Source organism: Condylura cristata, unplaced genomic scaffold (genome assembly GCF_000260355.1).
Source record: "Condylura cristata isolate star-nosed mole 26May11 unplaced genomic scaffold, ConCri1.0 scaffold00023, whole genome shotgun sequence".
Taxonomy (NCBI): domain Eukaryota; kingdom Metazoa; phylum Chordata; class Mammalia; order Eulipotyphla; family Talpidae; genus Condylura; species Condylura cristata.
The window spans coordinates 33,955,230-33,972,469 of NW_004567124.1; the positions used below are offsets into that span (position 1 = coordinate 33,955,230).

Below are 17,240 nucleotides of genomic sequence, written 5' to 3' on the forward strand. Positions count from 1 at the left end.
CCCCCTATATATTCCCATGAATCAACAATGTAAGCACTCACTAGGTTCTTTGAGACGCAGCTGGATGGCAGGGCTGTCACTCTTGTCTCGCTTTATGCCTAGCACTTCCCGTTCCCACTCTCTCTCTCGGTTTTCTTCTTCAATTTGCCGTTCCGCTTGAGAACAAATTCGTAGCAGCCTCAAGCAAAGAATCTGGTGCAGTCGCATAAAGATATACCAGTTGTTATTGACATAGAAGAGGTTGTATACTTCATCCATCCCTCTTAATTTTTGAGCTGCTGTGTTACTAAACAGTAGCTTGGACTTTGGGGGACTGCCCCCAACACCATTGTGCTTTTTAGCTGCCCCTGTGGCTTCATCTACATCCATCTCTTCTTCTTCTTCTTCCTCCACATCTGAGAGATCACCTCTCTGAGCAAAGAGCAGATCTGGAATGAAATGATGCATGATTTGCTTGATTTTATACTTGTCCTCTTTCTGAATGCCTGTCTGCCTCTTCACATGGTGGATAATCAGGGCAGCAGCATCTTCCAGGATCTGTTTGTCTTCATAGGCAAGCGAAAGATGTGGGCCAACAGGTACACCAGCATTCTCCTCAGTAGCCTGCTCTTGCCTCTGATAGGAGACAGAAAACATTATGTGACACATCTACAACAAAGAGACCTACAAGACCACACCAGCAATACATTCATTATTAAAATGTGGCTAGTTTTTTCCAGTCAAAACTTAGGACCTGATGTACTAAGTTTTCATGCTCTTCCAGAAATAAAAAGTGGGAGATATGGTTTAATACCAAAATAATGGCACCTACTAGACTTTGAAGACTTAGAGGGGCCAAATGGTACCTTCTTCTTAAATTTGGGGACAGTATTTATAGAGGACACATTATGAGGTCCAAGATTTACTTGATTCTATTTCTGGGGTGAGGGTGGGAGGTGACAGGTATAACAAAAGTGGCAATTATGGAAGTTTATATAGGAGCTCATTTTATTATCTTACTTCCTTTGTATATGTACCTGACATTACTCATCTCTGTATCCTAGGTCCCTGTATGACATATGATCCTAGTAAGTATGAAAAGTAAGCAAGGATCAGAAGGGTTCGGGAATCAAAGAACTGTTAATCCCACAAATTTCCAACAATCAAACTTATGAGTCCTCTCCAGCTCACCTCATCATAGATACTCTCAATCTCATTGAGTAAGCTCTTAGACCTCAGGACCTTGGTGTCATTCTGCTTAAAGTTGATGCCTTGGTGGTCCAGAGACTTCAAGTAGTATTTTTCATTTTGTTCTCTCCACACCTTGTTAAAGCCTCTCTGAGCTTCTCGCCATTCTTCCTCTTTCATCTTCAACCTAGTGGATTGCAGCAAGGGTAGAAACAAGAAATGGGAATGAAATGAGGGAGTCATACTCCCTGGATTGGAATCCTGGCTCTGCCCTCTAGCTCTATAACACTGTTACCTTATCAGTGAAACATGGATAACAGCACCTACTCTCGAAAGGATTTAGAAGTGAGTATTTTACTTCAAAAGTCGGAAGATGTATCTATCAAAAAATTGACAACTCAGGAAAGGTGGTATTCAAGCCAATTTTGAGCACTGTTACATGAGGAAATTAATCAGGACTTATTTACAAAAGTAATTTGTCCCAAAGTCAGAATCTTACCTAGAAGTTATTTTTCAAACAGCATTTCACCCCTAGAAAAGGGGTTCTCTGTTGTAAAACTTCTAAGAACATTTACTATGCTAACGTAAAAGAACAGAAAACTTTTACAGTAATGTTCCTTAGGACAGTCTGGAAAGTTCTAGAGAGAATAACCCATAATGTAGAAGAGGAGAGTAAAATCAAAACTAGCACTAAAATTGAATATCCTACATCATAAAGTTAATTGCTACTGTCAAAACAGAAGAATCATCACCAGTCTGTGCTGGCTCCTGAAGGGAAGTTGGGTTAGGAACAATAAAATCTGGGCACTTGTGAACTATGCAACACAGTTCACATGGTGACAATGAGAGGGCTCAGTTGTTAGCAAAGGAACCACATGCTGCCATGGACTTAGAGGTGGCCTGGGGCTCCTCCTGACTCAATGTCTAGCCTAGCTAGGCACAATATCCCTCCACACCAGTTTGACATGAAGGCTACTTAGAGGTCTCCTGGGATAACTAGACTGAAATAAAGGCCTTATCCAATGGGACATGAAGCACACCAAAGCAGAAAGGGCACAATCACTCAGGTACCTTTTGAGGACGATCGGAACAGCAATGGAGGGGTTCTTCCTCAGTCCATCAATGATGTCTGCGGCTTTGTCGGCATATATCCTCTGGAGTGCTTTTCGATGGATGACTTCTGACGTGCCCCCAAGGGTGTTGTCCAAACGAAATTTGGCTTGCTCCTCAGCAGATAAACGAGAAAGCTTCTTCTGTATTGCTTCCAGAACTCGAATGGTTGCCAGATTTGTCTCTAAAACTACATCAAGCTAAAGAACAAAGACAAAGTGTGCTAGTACCCAAACCAGAATAAAATTGCAGCCAGTGGCCAGAGTATAAGGTGTGTGGAATCCAATTGCCTGGAATAGAATCCTGGCTCTGTTCTGTTAGCATATGAAATGATTTTATCATCACTAAACAGGGGTAACAGCACCTATGGCTGTCTAATGGCTAAATGACACAGATCACAAAAGGTTTAGTGCAATGTCCAGCAGACAACAAATAGCCAATAAATGAAATGGTGGCTAAGTAGTATTTATTCTACCACCACCACTATGTGCATTGCTTAGAACTGCTTATACCAGACCAGAAACTTAAGGGAAGGCAACCTTACACTTTCCCTGAATGTTCTTGAACCGCTAAGATCTGTTACAAACAACAGTGGTCAGAACAATTCCTAAAATGTAAAAAATCAGTCCTGCCATTAGTTTCAAGGTAATTTGAAATATTAAAATAAATTTGTCTACATTCAGTAGTACACTAAGTACAGTGACTACTATTTCCTAAGTCCAACCTTCTATATGTATGTAATCGATCACATTCTTATTTCTGACCTTTTTAAAAAAATATGTATCTATCAATAGATGTATCTATATACAGATAGACAGGTAGGCATACACACATGTAATATATATAGCAACATGATTGTTCATTTTTGTACAATGTTTGATTTCCCCTCTCAGGTGTAATCCCTGTGAAATTCCCACCACCAAGTCACCTATGAGCCATCACCATAGTCTCTTGTGCTCTTCCCTCTCCTGCTTTGATCCCTCTGCCCCAGAATTTATATTAAGGGCCTAACCTAACCTGGTTAAGGATATTACTGACAACCTTTGAGCGAACTTTCTCCTATGCCTAACACAAAATTCTCTAAATGAAAAACAGAAAATGACTGAATGAACAGTCGTGGGCCTACAACAAAATGTCTGTAGCAGCATATCTTGAGTTTTCTGGTTTGGGAACTGGTAGTCCTTTCTGTATTTCTGGGGTCATTACTCCTTAATCATGGACAAGTAACGGCTTAAACTTCTTGGCTCCCTTGTGACTGGACTTGGGTCAAGTAACTAGTTCTAAAAATGAATTATAAAAGGTGAATGAAAGTAATGTTTTTTACTTCTGGGCTAGAGCATTTGAGGATTCAAGATCTTTCTGAGCTCTTTGGTTTCTCATTACTAGAAATGGTCCCAGATGGTGGAATTCTGTCATTCCTGGTCCCCAAGCAATTCTAATGAGCTAAACATCAATGCACATGTAGCATGATCAAAAAGTAAATCTATTTTTTCAAGTCCCTAAGACCTGAGAATTACCTACACTGCAGACTTACTAACCTAGCCTATGCATATAAGGAAAATTCCTTCAAACTAGTCCACCCAAGCCAATCCTAAGCACACACTTCTATCATCATTTTTATAATCATGAATGAGAGATGGTGATGTCTCTTATTTGCAGGCATGCATGTCAGATGAGAACAGGAACATCCTATCAAAAAAGGATGCCAGTCTCTCATTTCTAGCTCATCAGCTAACAATACTTAACGTAGGCAACAAAGAAATGCTTTCTTTAGCCTGACTAAACTTCTCATGGAAGTTGACATATGTCATGATTTAGTTTTCTGCAAATTGCTGACTCACAAACACAGGGGGCAGTGAGTGTCAACCACAACTGACAGTGGCCAGGCAACATGTGGCTTCACATTCAAAACATGCCAAAACATCACAATCACGTGCAAGGGGGGTAACTGGTGAAAAGCTAAATCAGTATGGATTTTAAAAGAGTATGCTATCTCCCTTTCATATGAATAAGCAGAGCAGGGCAATTTTATATATACTACATTAAATAGAATACACATAATTTGGCCTTTTTAGACACAATATTCTGTTGTGGTTTGTGACCTAAACATTAAAAATACTTTGGGGATTCTGAGCCCATGTTTAGTATTCCTAATCTTGATACAGGGATTCTCTACCACCTCCTTTTTTTTTTATTCATGTTAATGTTTCCCATCCCAACTACTTGAAAGTCTGTAATTTCCCCTTCTTTCAAAAGGAGTCAAATCACTACCACAAACCTGAGAGAATCCCAGTTCTCACAGTAGAGTTGGGTTGCTAACTTTATCAAGAGACATGCTAAGAATAACAATACACACTTTAAAATAATTTAAAGAGCTTTAAGAAAGCCCAGGGGAACTTAAAATACTGATTTTATACAACCACATAAAACAGTTACCTTTAAAAAGCCATTAAAAATTTAAAAGATTATTATTTAGCTATCAATGAATAAAATCACATTTGCCATACAAATATTTACCACTAGAAAAAAAGGAATCTCTGGCTTTTCATTACTAAAAAGCCAATCCCAATTTAACATTTAGCATCTTCCATTCCCCTAAATTTCAAATGGCAAGGAACTTGTATACCTCAAAACGTTCATCTTCGCAACGATAGATATGTTCTTCATACTGAGTTTTCTTAGAACTAACAAAGGTAGAGTCCTCGGACCAGGAAGGGAAGGAAACCCAGGTATCATTTAAAACCTTTGGGTAAAAGAAGAAGAGATTGAAGTAAAAGTATACCAATGTCTTCTGATAATTAAGCATGCTCAATAAAAAGACAAAACAAAACTGTAGGGAGGAAAAAAAGTTAACATAAATTTCACTAATGAGTTCACAAAAGATACTAGTAAAGGTTGTGGGCCTACCTGATGACATAGGGGTTAGGTCTCTGCGCTATCACTGCAACAGCCTGATTTCAATCCCTGGCCAGAGTTAACTCATATATGGCACAGCAGATCTCTCCTGTCTCACCAGCTATTCCCCTTAGCAGTGTATTTCAGTGAATCTGCCTGTTCTGCTACCCACTCTGTCTTTGGTGAATCCTCTAGCCCATACCATAACCCACCGCCCACACCTCTGGCCTACACTCCAGTTCCTCTATACACACGCACACACAAGCCAACAAAAAAGGGAAAGGTTGTGAATATCGTTCATTTTGCCCATTTTTTCACATCATTCATTTTGCCCATTTTTTCATCTCAGTTGTAATCCCCGTGGACTTCCTACCACCAATTCACCAATGTGCCATCACCAGTCCCATGTGCTCTTCAAGCCCAGTTTTGATCCTAGTCTCCTCTCCTCCCCTCTTCTCCCAGCCTGTCTCTGGTTTATAATTATTATTTGATTTTAATTTTCACGTTCTTTCTTTTCCTTTTTTTTAAACATAATCCCTTACACTCCTGCTAGGAGTACACTTTCTTTAGAACAAAGAGAAAGGTCTTGATTTCCTTATTCATATAACTTCTCTAGCCCTGGTACCCTTCTCTTGTGCAGAAAGCTGAGCTAATCATTACTAGATAAGGCCTTACCTCTTTACAGAGAGGAGTCCGTCCAGTACATTTGGGCTGCTGGTAACTCTTTGGCAGGGCTCGATAGCTAGAACCCAACCGTTTACAAGAGGCGTAATCGATCTCCATGGCAATACCTTCTGTGGCTCGTTCCTTTGGAAAGGTTTCCAGATGTACAGACTCCTTATAGCCCAGAAAGTTCTTAAACCAATTAAACAATTCAGGGAATTTCCTGAAGAATCAAACCAAACTCTGGTGAGCAATGTGAAGCATAATGAAGTTATCATAACGTATGACTACCACTATCTGGTGTTGGATTAGAACTCTGATATCAGGGACACATTCCAATGACAGGCTATTATTTCTTGCCCAAGAAGCACTGCTTCTGAGCATCTGACTTCCCTTTCCTATAGAATAAGATCAGTGAAGGTAGTGTTGTTAGAGCTGCAGTGAAACTAGAGATAGCTAGTGATTGTTCAAACTAAGATTACAGCTTCAATGTTCAGACAATTCTTAAGTTGTCAAATATAGTCAGAATTCTAGAACCCTGGAAGAAAATGGTCTCTATCAAGCACTAGCACTGCTCAGGGGACTAGGAAACAACTGGCCAGTACCCTCTCTACCAATGTCCCATCTCTACAGTTGAACTAGAATACTGACAGGTGACTTCTTTAACACTGACATTTTATTAACCGACTCACCACAATCTAATTTTACTATTATAGATTCACACAAATGAAGTTATCACCTCACTGCATATCAACTGAGTTCGATGCCTCATTCCACTTACCCAAGGAAAGGGGAGACTAGCTGCACAAGCTCAGCCCGAGAAATCACCTCCTGGTTGAAGATAACAAGACAGCGCAAGAAATTTTCATAAGCCTCTGCACTCCGAAGGGCCTTTCGCACCTAGTGGAAACAACCAGAAAAGAAACAGTTAAGTGAGGGACTAAGAGATCCTAGATTGTTCTTTAAAAGACTATGGAAATAAGAATTGATATTTGATAATGCTAAGGAATCACTGTTAAGGAATCACTGTTAAGTTTTTTTGATATAATAATTATGCTTGAAATAGCTATCATTTTAAAAGAAAATAGTAAAAGGCTCTCCCTGTTGGCACAAGGGGTTAAAGCACAGCACTATGAAGCTTTCCACAACCACCGCAGCACATGTTCAAGCCCTGGTCAGGGAGCTGACCCACATGGTGCAGCAGACCTCTCCTGACCTGCCCAATGCTCACTCCCCTTAGCAGTAGATTTCAGTCTACCTGCCTCTGGTAAACCCTCTTACCCCTCCCACACACACCTTTGGCCTGGACCCCACTTCTTGTATGCATAAATAAACCTCTTAAAAAAAAAAAAAAGATAAAATATTTATGGATGAAATAACACCTGTAATTTGTTTCCAAATAACCTGGGGTTGAAAAGGGTAAATATGCAAAAAGTACAGGGCTAGGAGTACTGTCGTCCTTGTGTACTCCCAGGTGAAGCTGACACCTGATGATGAGTACCTGAGGGATCCTTTGGCTCTTATATTTAAAATTTCCAGCAATAAAAAAAGTTGGATCCTAAAGTAAAGACAGTTATCTTCTCATATGCTTGTTTCTCTCAGCCCTGTCAGTTTCTCAAACTTGTGTTGCCTTTCCAGAGGTCTACAACAAGTATCAAATATTCTTAATCTTGTCATGTTTAGTAATTTTTAAAAATAAGATAGTTCTATCCTCTGACTTGATCCATTTCTTTCCTCCATATGGAATACTGCCATTTTAATATCCCAAAACTTTGGTATATCAATAATCTCTCCAGATGTCCTTGTACTTTTCATTAGCATCAACTGATAGAAGCTGACTGATATTCCAGAAGGAATATGTACTGTGAAAGTCAAAGATCAAAAGCACTGCCCTTTTTATACTATCTACCATATTTGTTATTTTTCATTTTTTCTTAGCTTTTAAACAAAAAAGTAGAATAGTCTGACATACCCCACACACTCACCTAGCATAATTAATATGTAATAAACAATACTGAATTTTAAAGCAAATCTGACATTTCATCGACATATATTTCAGTGTATATTTCAAAGAAATAACTTAAAAGTCAGCAATTATTTTGCAGGGCTGCTCACAAAGGCACAGCAGGCCAAAGAAAAAAGGAGGCACTAATCACAGAGGTGCTAAGTCATTTGCAAAACTAGAGGTGCAAGACAAGGGTCAATCACCACCAAATCAGTCCAAGCTGGTTCTTGCCACCAAGATAGATGTTCAACAGTTACCAGCTACTTTGATGAGACAAACTTGCTATTCATCAAGTTAACTCCAAGTAGGAAGTCAGGCACAGGAGAGCAAAACTAACCCACCATACATCAGTAATCGCAACTGTGACTGCCCATTAGAGCCACGTAGGGAGCTTTGAAAACAAATCACAATTCCTATGAAAATTGTATGTGATAATACAAGTATTCACAACCAATTAGAAGATGGTAAGTCACCTGAAGTCTGCAACAATTAGTGCAGGCTTGTATGGACCTAAATAATAATACAACAGGGAGCTCCAAACTCCAAACATGTTTAGAGAGGATTATGTATATGTTTTTCTTAAACGCTGCCTTCCGCATAGGAAAAAAAAGCTGTATTTTGCTTTAAATTACTTCACAAAACCAAAAGAAAAAATGCTACCATTTCTCTAGTTATGCTAATAGAGTATATAGAAAGGACCTACAAATTGGAAACTATTTAAAAAACAGTAAGTCATATCTGAAAATCTATACCCCTAAATCATAGTGTTGTAAAAACATTACCTCAACAACACAAATTAGAGAACAACAACGAAAACAAATTAGAGAAAAGATAGGAAGTCCTGATGGGCTTGATGATGCCTCTTAAGACAAGATCTTCTTGAAGACAGGGTGCTTTTTCTTTTGCCATTAGTAGGTGATAGCAAATCTAAGTCATCCACTACTCACCTTATCAAAAAATAATGATTCTGTTCCTACACCATGCTTACTGGCATCTGCCATTGAAGAATCCTTTAGGCTGAGCAATTTGGGTTTCTTCTGCAAAAAGGAAAAATAAAACAATGAGTGGATTTCTTGGATTTTTATATTCATCTGTGCTCAATGATTCCATCATTAACCACTACTGATTAATAATTTGCAGCAAATGAGAGAATTCAAGTCACTAACTAGCTTTCCACCAATCTTCTGTTTCAATTTGCCTGTTAGTTTCTTTTTCCAGAGTTCACAGGTCATTCTACTCCCCAAATAGTCTCTACAAATGATCAAGAGGATTGTTGTGTTTCTGGAACCTCATCTCACACCTTATCTTTCTAGTTGTAGAGACAGGCAGAAGAGGCCAGCATACGCTGCTTTGAGTGAACACAAATCTATGTTTAACTTTTAATTATAGCTCTGTAAAAAAGTTCATGAAGAAGGCAAAGTTTATCTTCTTAACAGAAGGAATAACCATTTTGTCAGCAATAGTCACTCAGGCTAATCTAAGATTACTCTTTCCAAGGAAAATGAACAGGCCATGACACAATTGTCCAGCAAGAATTTATTTTTAAAAAGCCACTTCTCAACTGTGAAGAAAAGCACACTTCGGAAGTAGCAGCACATTTACCTTTGCCACCTCAGAAGCCGCTCTCTTAGGAGCCATGTCTTTGCTTACAGTACTGAAGGAGAAAGTAGGGAGGGAATTCTAATCCCCTAATATTGGATCCACCTGTGAGTAATCAAGTGTAGGAGAAGTACATTTCAAGAGCAGACCTATCTGCTGACCTGATTCTTGCTACCCTTACTCTTTACTGAAGTGAAGAAAATAGAAACCACTGCGATCAGTCAGAGGTAGAAACAAACTAATGCCAAGTACAGCTTTGTTACAAACACTAAAAAAGTCCTTCAGAACTTTTTTAGTTCAGAATTTAGGTGCATACCACCTAAATGTTAACGCATGTAGGAGACCCAAATCGCTTAGCATTAACTTTGTAGTTAATCAACTCATTTACCAGTCACCTGCAGACACAGCTATCTCTTGTGTTATAAACTGCTTTAGAATTCACTGCTTTCGTCAACACCTACACCTAGCCTACTCCCTAGCACAGCTGCACTATATTAAAGTAGGGTATGGGCTTAGCTTTCTGCAGTCAGATCGCCAGCAGTCAATCTACTAAGCAACACCACGTGATAGCCCACTGACAGGAACCTAAGACCTCCCTCTGCTACAGCCCAAAGTTCCTGCAGATAAGATCTGGCAGCCCAACAAAGGATGTAGGTAAGACAAGTCTCCATACCAGAGATCTTGCACTTTACTAACAAAAGCACCTCAGAGACCACAGACTTATTTCTCAAACAATGCTCAAGCTCAATAATCTCAGCACAAGGCAGGATTATATCAGTAACATCATATCAGAAGGGAAAAATCAGTTAAGTCTCAAATGTTTGGCAGCAAACTAACAAACAGATGACAACTAATAACAAAGAGAAAACCATTAAGAATTCAAAAAAAGCGCAGTAATCTGAGCAATTAAGTGGTATTCCAGCATTCTTTTGCAAAACTGCATAAGACGTTTCTATCTTCTGTTATGTCAAGTTTCTGTGACTACTATGTACTCCAATGTACAGGATCCATCTGTCAACATGATGAGAGTATGAACTCATGACCAACTCTACAGTGCCTGTTCACCAGGCCTGCTCCTGAAAAGTCAGAACAAGCAGCCATTGCCAGCCCAGTCTCACCTTCACAGGAGGGGTGGCTCCTGTCCCAGAGTGTCTGCGGATCTGGCAGCCATTCTGGCTGGGCCTCTGTGGCTTGTTGTTTAGTTGAGGCTTCTTCACAGTGCCTCCGTGGTCATTTCGTACAGAATCAACCTTCTCGGCAGTTGTTTTGCTTAAAAGCTAATTAAGACATGTGAAAGTGATTAATGCTCTTAAAGCAAGTATCATTTAGAAAAAGTCCCCTTCTAATTGTAGCTTCCTAGCTTATCTACAATAACTGTTTTAATTATTGAAGCAACATTATAACGTTATATAATTTCAGTGGTTAAGACAGCAATACTAAATTGTGTAATTCTTCTAAATAGTACTTACCACAGAGCTATTGGCATCTGGTAGAAACTGTCCAAACTCTGACAACAGATCTTCCTGATTTTTAAAGAGACGAGCTACCTGAGCATATACCTCCTGCTCAGTCAAAGCTGGAGTGTAGTTTCCTCCAGCTTCCTTGGCATTTCGCTGCTCTTTCTGATCGAAAATTGCAAACAGGAAGAGATCATATTAGAAGAAAACTTACACTTTCTGGGATGTCTGATAGGAATGCTGTATGCTATCTACTCGGGCCGCATGTAATAAGGAAGTCTGTTCAAAAGGCCTGTGGTGATGGCAGGTTCTTAAATTGAGAAAGCAGTAAAAGATAGCGGCTGACAAATAATTCCTTTTAAAATTAGGGTAATGTGTATGAATTCCACAGAACTACCACTACCTGATAAGTGAACCATCTCTCCTTTCTACTGTACATGAATACAAATCATCCCCCAAACATCACAGATAAGCATGCATTCATTGCTCAGGGCAATAACTTTAGAAATTCTACCTGACAATCCTACAAGGCAATCCAAGACAGGAAAATGAAACTGGCTTTATAAACATATCCCAGTTTTTAACTGGTTAACTTTGGGTAAGAACTAATGGGCATAATAACGGTTATTCAAGTTTTCCTTGGATTAAATGCCTTCAGAGGGTGACATGGTTAGGACAGGCTAAAAGGGGAACTCTCTTACCTGATATGTATGCAAAATCTCCAGGAATGCTTTGTAGATGTCTGGCTGGCCCTGGAACCTGTTCTTAATCTTATTAACATAGTTGATAGCATGATTAAACTCCACGGGCTGATTGTTCTGCAAGGATGGGGCCGTTCCCAACGAGATTGTCACTGGTGTATGAGGCTGGACAGGTGGAGAACGTGGGGATGCATATGGTGGGAGAGGGGGAGTCTGCTGATTGGCTGGAGTATGTGCTTGTAGTTGGGAAGGCTAAAAAGAAAAAAGTCTTTATTCTCCTCAGGAACATAGATAGTTGACACAGGAAAGAAAGTTGAAACTAAAGAGAAACAAGAATTCTAAACAACTCATTCTTATTCACTCTGGCCAGGCCATGCTATTAGCCCCAACTCAAAGCACACTGGGAAGGGGTAGTAAATGTGTAGAGGATCACACACTCTAATACAAATAGTTCAGTTTCTAGTTCTCTAAACAAAACCTTAAAAGTGAAGACCTCTGCATTATAGGGGAAAATTTTGCACAGGCAATTTCGAAGGTCACTAGTTCAACTGGTGCAAATAGAATACAAAAAAAATCTCCCATCTACATAAATCAGTTTTTATCAAAAAAGAACTGAACTGTTATAGAACTGCAATGTAACAGAAGTTCTAATAGAAGAACTGTGTCCAACAGAACTCTGAGATGATGAAATAAAAGTAATATTGTTTATCTGCACTGTCTTATGTGACAGCCACAAGCCATTTGAGGTAAAGTATTTGAAATGTGGCTGGTGAAACTGAAAAATTGTATTAAATTAAATATAGCCATATGTTGCTAACAGCTACTGTCTCAGATTCGGCTATAATCAGAACTGCCCCATCACCGTCACCACCACCTCGATCTCCTGTTTGACCTGATATGACTAATCCAATAAATGAAGGAACTTTTTAAAAATGATGACCATGTGGCAGATTGCATAATCTGCTCTTAAAATGACCATTTCTGCCCATGTTGACAAAGCACTACTACATATGGTCACCATCTACTGAAAGGGATATGGTAAATAAGCCTAAGTTGGGGGCAAAAGGGTTCTTGGTCCTTGTAGATTGTTGAAATGTTGATTTAAACATATCTGAATATGTGGTATATAAAAGGGTACCATTTTACAGGGATGTGATTACTGTTATCTTTTCTGATGAAATCACTATAAGCTGTGTAGCTAAGTTATTTTTTAAAAGGGAAATGTCAAAGAAGGATGCTTTCTATGGATGCATTTCACCTGATGCAAAGTTTTCCAAGTGCTCACCTTGCTGACTTTGGCAGGTGGGGGCTGAGGAGCTGGCTGGGCAGGAGCTGGGGCTGACTGGGCTGAAGGCTGGGAAGGATGTTGGGGTGGTGGCTGAGGCTGGGGCTGGATGCCATGGGTAGGGATCTGATGAACCTGGCCAGGAGTTGTCACGTTCACCATGTCATTAGTTTGCACCTCAATCTTGTAGCCAGGGGGCAAGAAGGTATTGAAGCCCATAATCAGGTCAGGGTGGCCTTTGAACAGCTGGGACACACGACTAATCACTCCCGGAGTGTCAATGCTGATTAAAAAAAAAAAAAAAAAAAATTAGGAGTGGCAACCTTGATAAATATCCTAGTAAGAAAAAATTCATATTCCACTAGGTTCTCGAAACAGCAAAACAAATAAAAATCGACCATTTGCATATTAGAAAGTTAATGATATACAAAGAACTCTAGCAGTCCCATCAAGCAGATATCCAGTAAATCTAAAGTTGCAACTCCCAAGCAAGATCCAACCTTTGATATACCAGTATAAATCACTAGGAATCTCCACTGTTAGAGGAGTCACTTTTTTTATAATAGTGAACCATTCCCGAATACTAGTCTTAACTCGAAGAGCAAATAGCCCAATTATTACCAGCCTCCTTTCCTGCCTAAGATGAGAGCTTGAGATGAGAACTTAGAAGAATGTATTAAAAGGGAAGGAAAAAAGATCTAGGAGCTACAGTTTCATCAATAAAATATATAAAATAAAAACATAATCCTAAAAATTAAACCCCTAAAAGGAGCATCCTTTTATCTTTCAGTGGATAAAATAAGCTTCCTCCAAAATCAAAATTCTAAACACAAAGTTTTGAGTACAACCACACATATGTCTTACCTTTGAGACTTAAATTCTTTCATGATGTCAAGGAAGTCATTGTAGACCTGAGGCTGACTACCGAACTGCAGCTTCACCTGGTCAAGATAGGATAGGGCATCCTCCACCTGAGGCAGGGATCAATCTCAAAGTTACAGAAGAAAAGAAGCCAAGAATCACAAAAGCAAGTGATTTATGCTTAAATAAAACTAACAGTAAATGACATAGTAAAACACACAAATTATAAGCTGGTAAGGATGCCAATAAAACTCATGCTTAAAATAAAAACCAACTCATAAAATCTATACCCTTGCTTTGAATAAGTTTGGCAAGAATGATTAGTGAATAACAAAATTAATACATCATTCACTCATTTCACAAACATCTACTAAGCTGAAACATACCACACCAGGCCAAATTGAGGTTAAGGATTCAATAACAAACCACAATCCTTACTTTACAAATTTGTTCCCATCTAGTTGGAAATCACAGCACAGTGGGTAAGTGGATAATTACTGAATGCCCAGAAAGCACATGGGCGGGGCAAAACCAGTATCAAAAGAAACTTGTATGGACATAAGGGAAGGTCTCCCCAGGGAATGCCTAAACTGAGTCAAAAGATGATACGAGTCAGCAAAAGTGAAGACATGAAGAGAGTCAGGAGCAGCAGCACAGGCAAAACCCCAGAAAGGACAAATCTAGAAAAACTGAAAATCATTTAGTTCCTCTAGAGGATCTGTGATAAAGAGAAGGAATAGTGGTAGGAGTTTCAAAGATGATAGGAAAAAAGCAGCATCCAGATCTGAAGGAAATCTTGTGGAAAATATATCTTAGGGCATATAGTTAGGCTACAGTGTTAAGAACATGTTGGTGCAAAGTCAGGTGTAGGAAAGACCAGTTAGTTAGGACTAACTCATATGCCAACAACAGTGGGTTAAATTACAGTACAGGCCAAAGCAATAGAGAAATGATAGATTTATAACGGCTAACAAAATCTGGGGACTGACTAGCTATGGGAGGTAAAGGAGAGGAAATATTTACTAAGTTATAAATTATTTGGACATTTACAAAAATGAACAGGTTTGAAGGGCCAGAAAGGTCTAAGTCTGATTTTGGACAATTTTTCAGTTATTTAGGAGACATCGAAAGGAATAAGCCGCTAAGTGTTTCCTATAAACCTAACATTCTAAATTATACAAAGTATCAAATTTAAGAAAGTCTCAGAAATAAACATCTGATTTGATGAGAGTATAAGCCTACTCTTGTGAAATACAGGCACTCTACGTTTCTCCCCACTATCTTAAAAGTGTTTCTATTTAGTATGATTTTCTGGTTTTTCTTGGGGAGTCTGGGAATACTGTGACCATTCATTTACATGGAATGGTATTTGAGAGGTCCCAGACCTAAATGTCACCCATCAAATCATGCCAAGTAGGAACGCTTATACTTTTAGATAACAGGAGGTATCTGTACTTGGTCAGTTCCCACTCATTTGATGCTTGATTTCTCTGTAACTTACAAATAACATGACAAATTCTGTTGAAATTCAATGAACTATTTATATTTAATTCATATTCAAAACTTTCCATATTGAAGTGTTTCACTAATGACATAATTTAATAGATACTTCAGAATTAAAAAAAAAAAGAGTTCACAAAAATAAGACACATATTGTGGTATAGTTACTACAGAGAAAAGTACAGAAACCTAAAGGAATAACCTGTGATGTGTGTATATTGGATGAGCCACTGTTTTAAAATTTGTTATAAAATGTACTTTAAAAACACAACATGACAGGGCCTCCATGGTAGTACAGTGTCAAGCTATCTCCAGTCACTGTTGTCTTAATTTGATATTCAGCCTAAATCCAATCCCCAGCCAGGGAGCTGACCCACGTGGCACAGCAGACCTGTCCTGTCTCACCATCAGCAGTGTATTTCAGCAGATCCACCTGCTCTGCGCTCCCCACTGTCTCTGAATTCTCTCACCCCCTATACTTCTGGCCTACACCCTGGTTCTTGTATGTATAAGTAAATAAAATATAAAAAACAACATGACAACCACATTACAAATACCTGAACAAAAGAACAAGTGAGGACATTCTCTTATAACTATTTATATAAACATGTGCATAGTTTTAGAAACCACAACTTAGAAGAAAACAGCTTGGAATCACTCACTTAGAACCTACAAACTTAAGGTGGCATTTGGGAGACCCTTACTCTGCTGATGGATTTTCCTGGCTCACGTCTACAGGCATTTTATTAAAGTGCCTAATCGCCTGAAGTTCACAATGTTGTTGGGAAGAGAAATACAAACTATCATAGAGAAAACTTGCTAAATATATGCCAAAAAAGCTGTTTTTGGCATTCAAAAACTAAATCACACCAAACACGCTTCACGAGATTCAATTCCTCCTTGTCATCAAATCTGCCAAGGACAAAAGTATAGACAATGCTTATGCGTGAAATATCCTAAGCATTTCTCCCTGATCACTTATTAAAGAATATAAATGGTCTGCTGAAGTTGATTCAAATGCTTATAAAGCATGTTAAAACTGATCCAAATATGGTAATATGGGAATATTGAATTAAATCACATGGAGACAAAAGAAAGCATTTTATTTCATTAGAAAGGAAATCCAACAAATTAGTGTGTGAAGGAATTACATTCAAGAGCTTATAACATAAAGTCCTAATTCTACCTGTGACTTCATGACATGACCCCAACTCCTGCTCCTCAACAAAGTACAATCTATATACTGATATCCAGGAGTCTTGTGAGGACAGCAAGTAAAATAGGTGCTGTGCTCCAATAGGGCAAACTCAAAAAGGCCACAGGTAGAAATATTTTTTTGTTATTTAAGAGCAAGTATAGTTCTTTTGTACCATTAAGGTATTAACTGCTGAATACAGTTAAAATCATAACCAACTAAAAAATATTTTAAGGATTTGATGAAGTGCTAAATTCATGGTGGTAATGCATTTTGGTATACAGTCCTCATTTTACAAGCAAAGTGAAGACGTTTAAGAAAAGCACTGATAATCCTACACAAATTTTCCCAAAGAACCCAGAATGATGTTTCATGCCCCAATAATTTATACTCTTTAAAAATTGTGCTTAAGTATAGTCAACTCTTAATTACTTTAGATAATATAAACAAAGCCCCTCTACTCAGTTTAGCTTTGACATGCTTTGTATTTATGGTATATTCATTTCTTTTGTCCAATATTAAGCAATTTCTTGAGAATAATCCAAATCAATGAGGACAGGGATCATAGAGAACTAGATTAAGTACCAAGGAAAAGAGGTCAAAATATGTGCTACACAAATGGATATCCTTCAAGGATACAGTGGTCATTCCTAACTACAAAATAACATAAGTAGCACATGTAAGTATGATCAAATGGAAATCTAACCTCTAATTTCTTTAGAGTTCTTTAGTATTTCCGATACTAGATTTTAAATATTATGTAAAAGTAAAATTAGAAAAACTGAAATCTGGAACACTTGCA

General features: G+C 38.5%; 1 protein-coding gene across 1 annotated transcript in view; it reads right to left on the reverse strand.

Annotated features, from left to right (window-relative positions):
- SIN3A (SIN3 transcription regulator family member A) overlaps positions 1-17,240 on the reverse strand; it is a 54,322-nt gene that overhangs the window by 17,485 nt on the left and 19,597 nt on the right. The window contains exons 4-15 of the mRNA XM_004687995.2: positions 13,747-13,853; positions 12,883-13,165; positions 11,598-11,849; positions 10,909-11,061; positions 10,558-10,716; positions 8,788-8,877; positions 6,617-6,735; positions 5,848-6,058; positions 4,904-5,020; positions 2,239-2,477; positions 1,171-1,354; positions 42-615 (exon numbers count right to left, since the gene is read on the reverse strand). Coding sequence (XP_004688052.1) covers positions 42-615; positions 1,171-1,354; positions 2,239-2,477; positions 4,904-5,020; positions 5,848-6,058; positions 6,617-6,735; positions 8,788-8,877; positions 10,558-10,716; positions 10,909-11,061; positions 11,598-11,849; positions 12,883-13,165; positions 13,747-13,853 — 2,488 coding nt within the window. The remainder of the gene's footprint in view (positions 1-41; positions 616-1,170; positions 1,355-2,238; positions 2,478-4,903; positions 5,021-5,847; positions 6,059-6,616; positions 6,736-8,787; positions 8,878-10,557; positions 10,717-10,908; positions 11,062-11,597; positions 11,850-12,882; positions 13,166-13,746; positions 13,854-17,240) is intronic.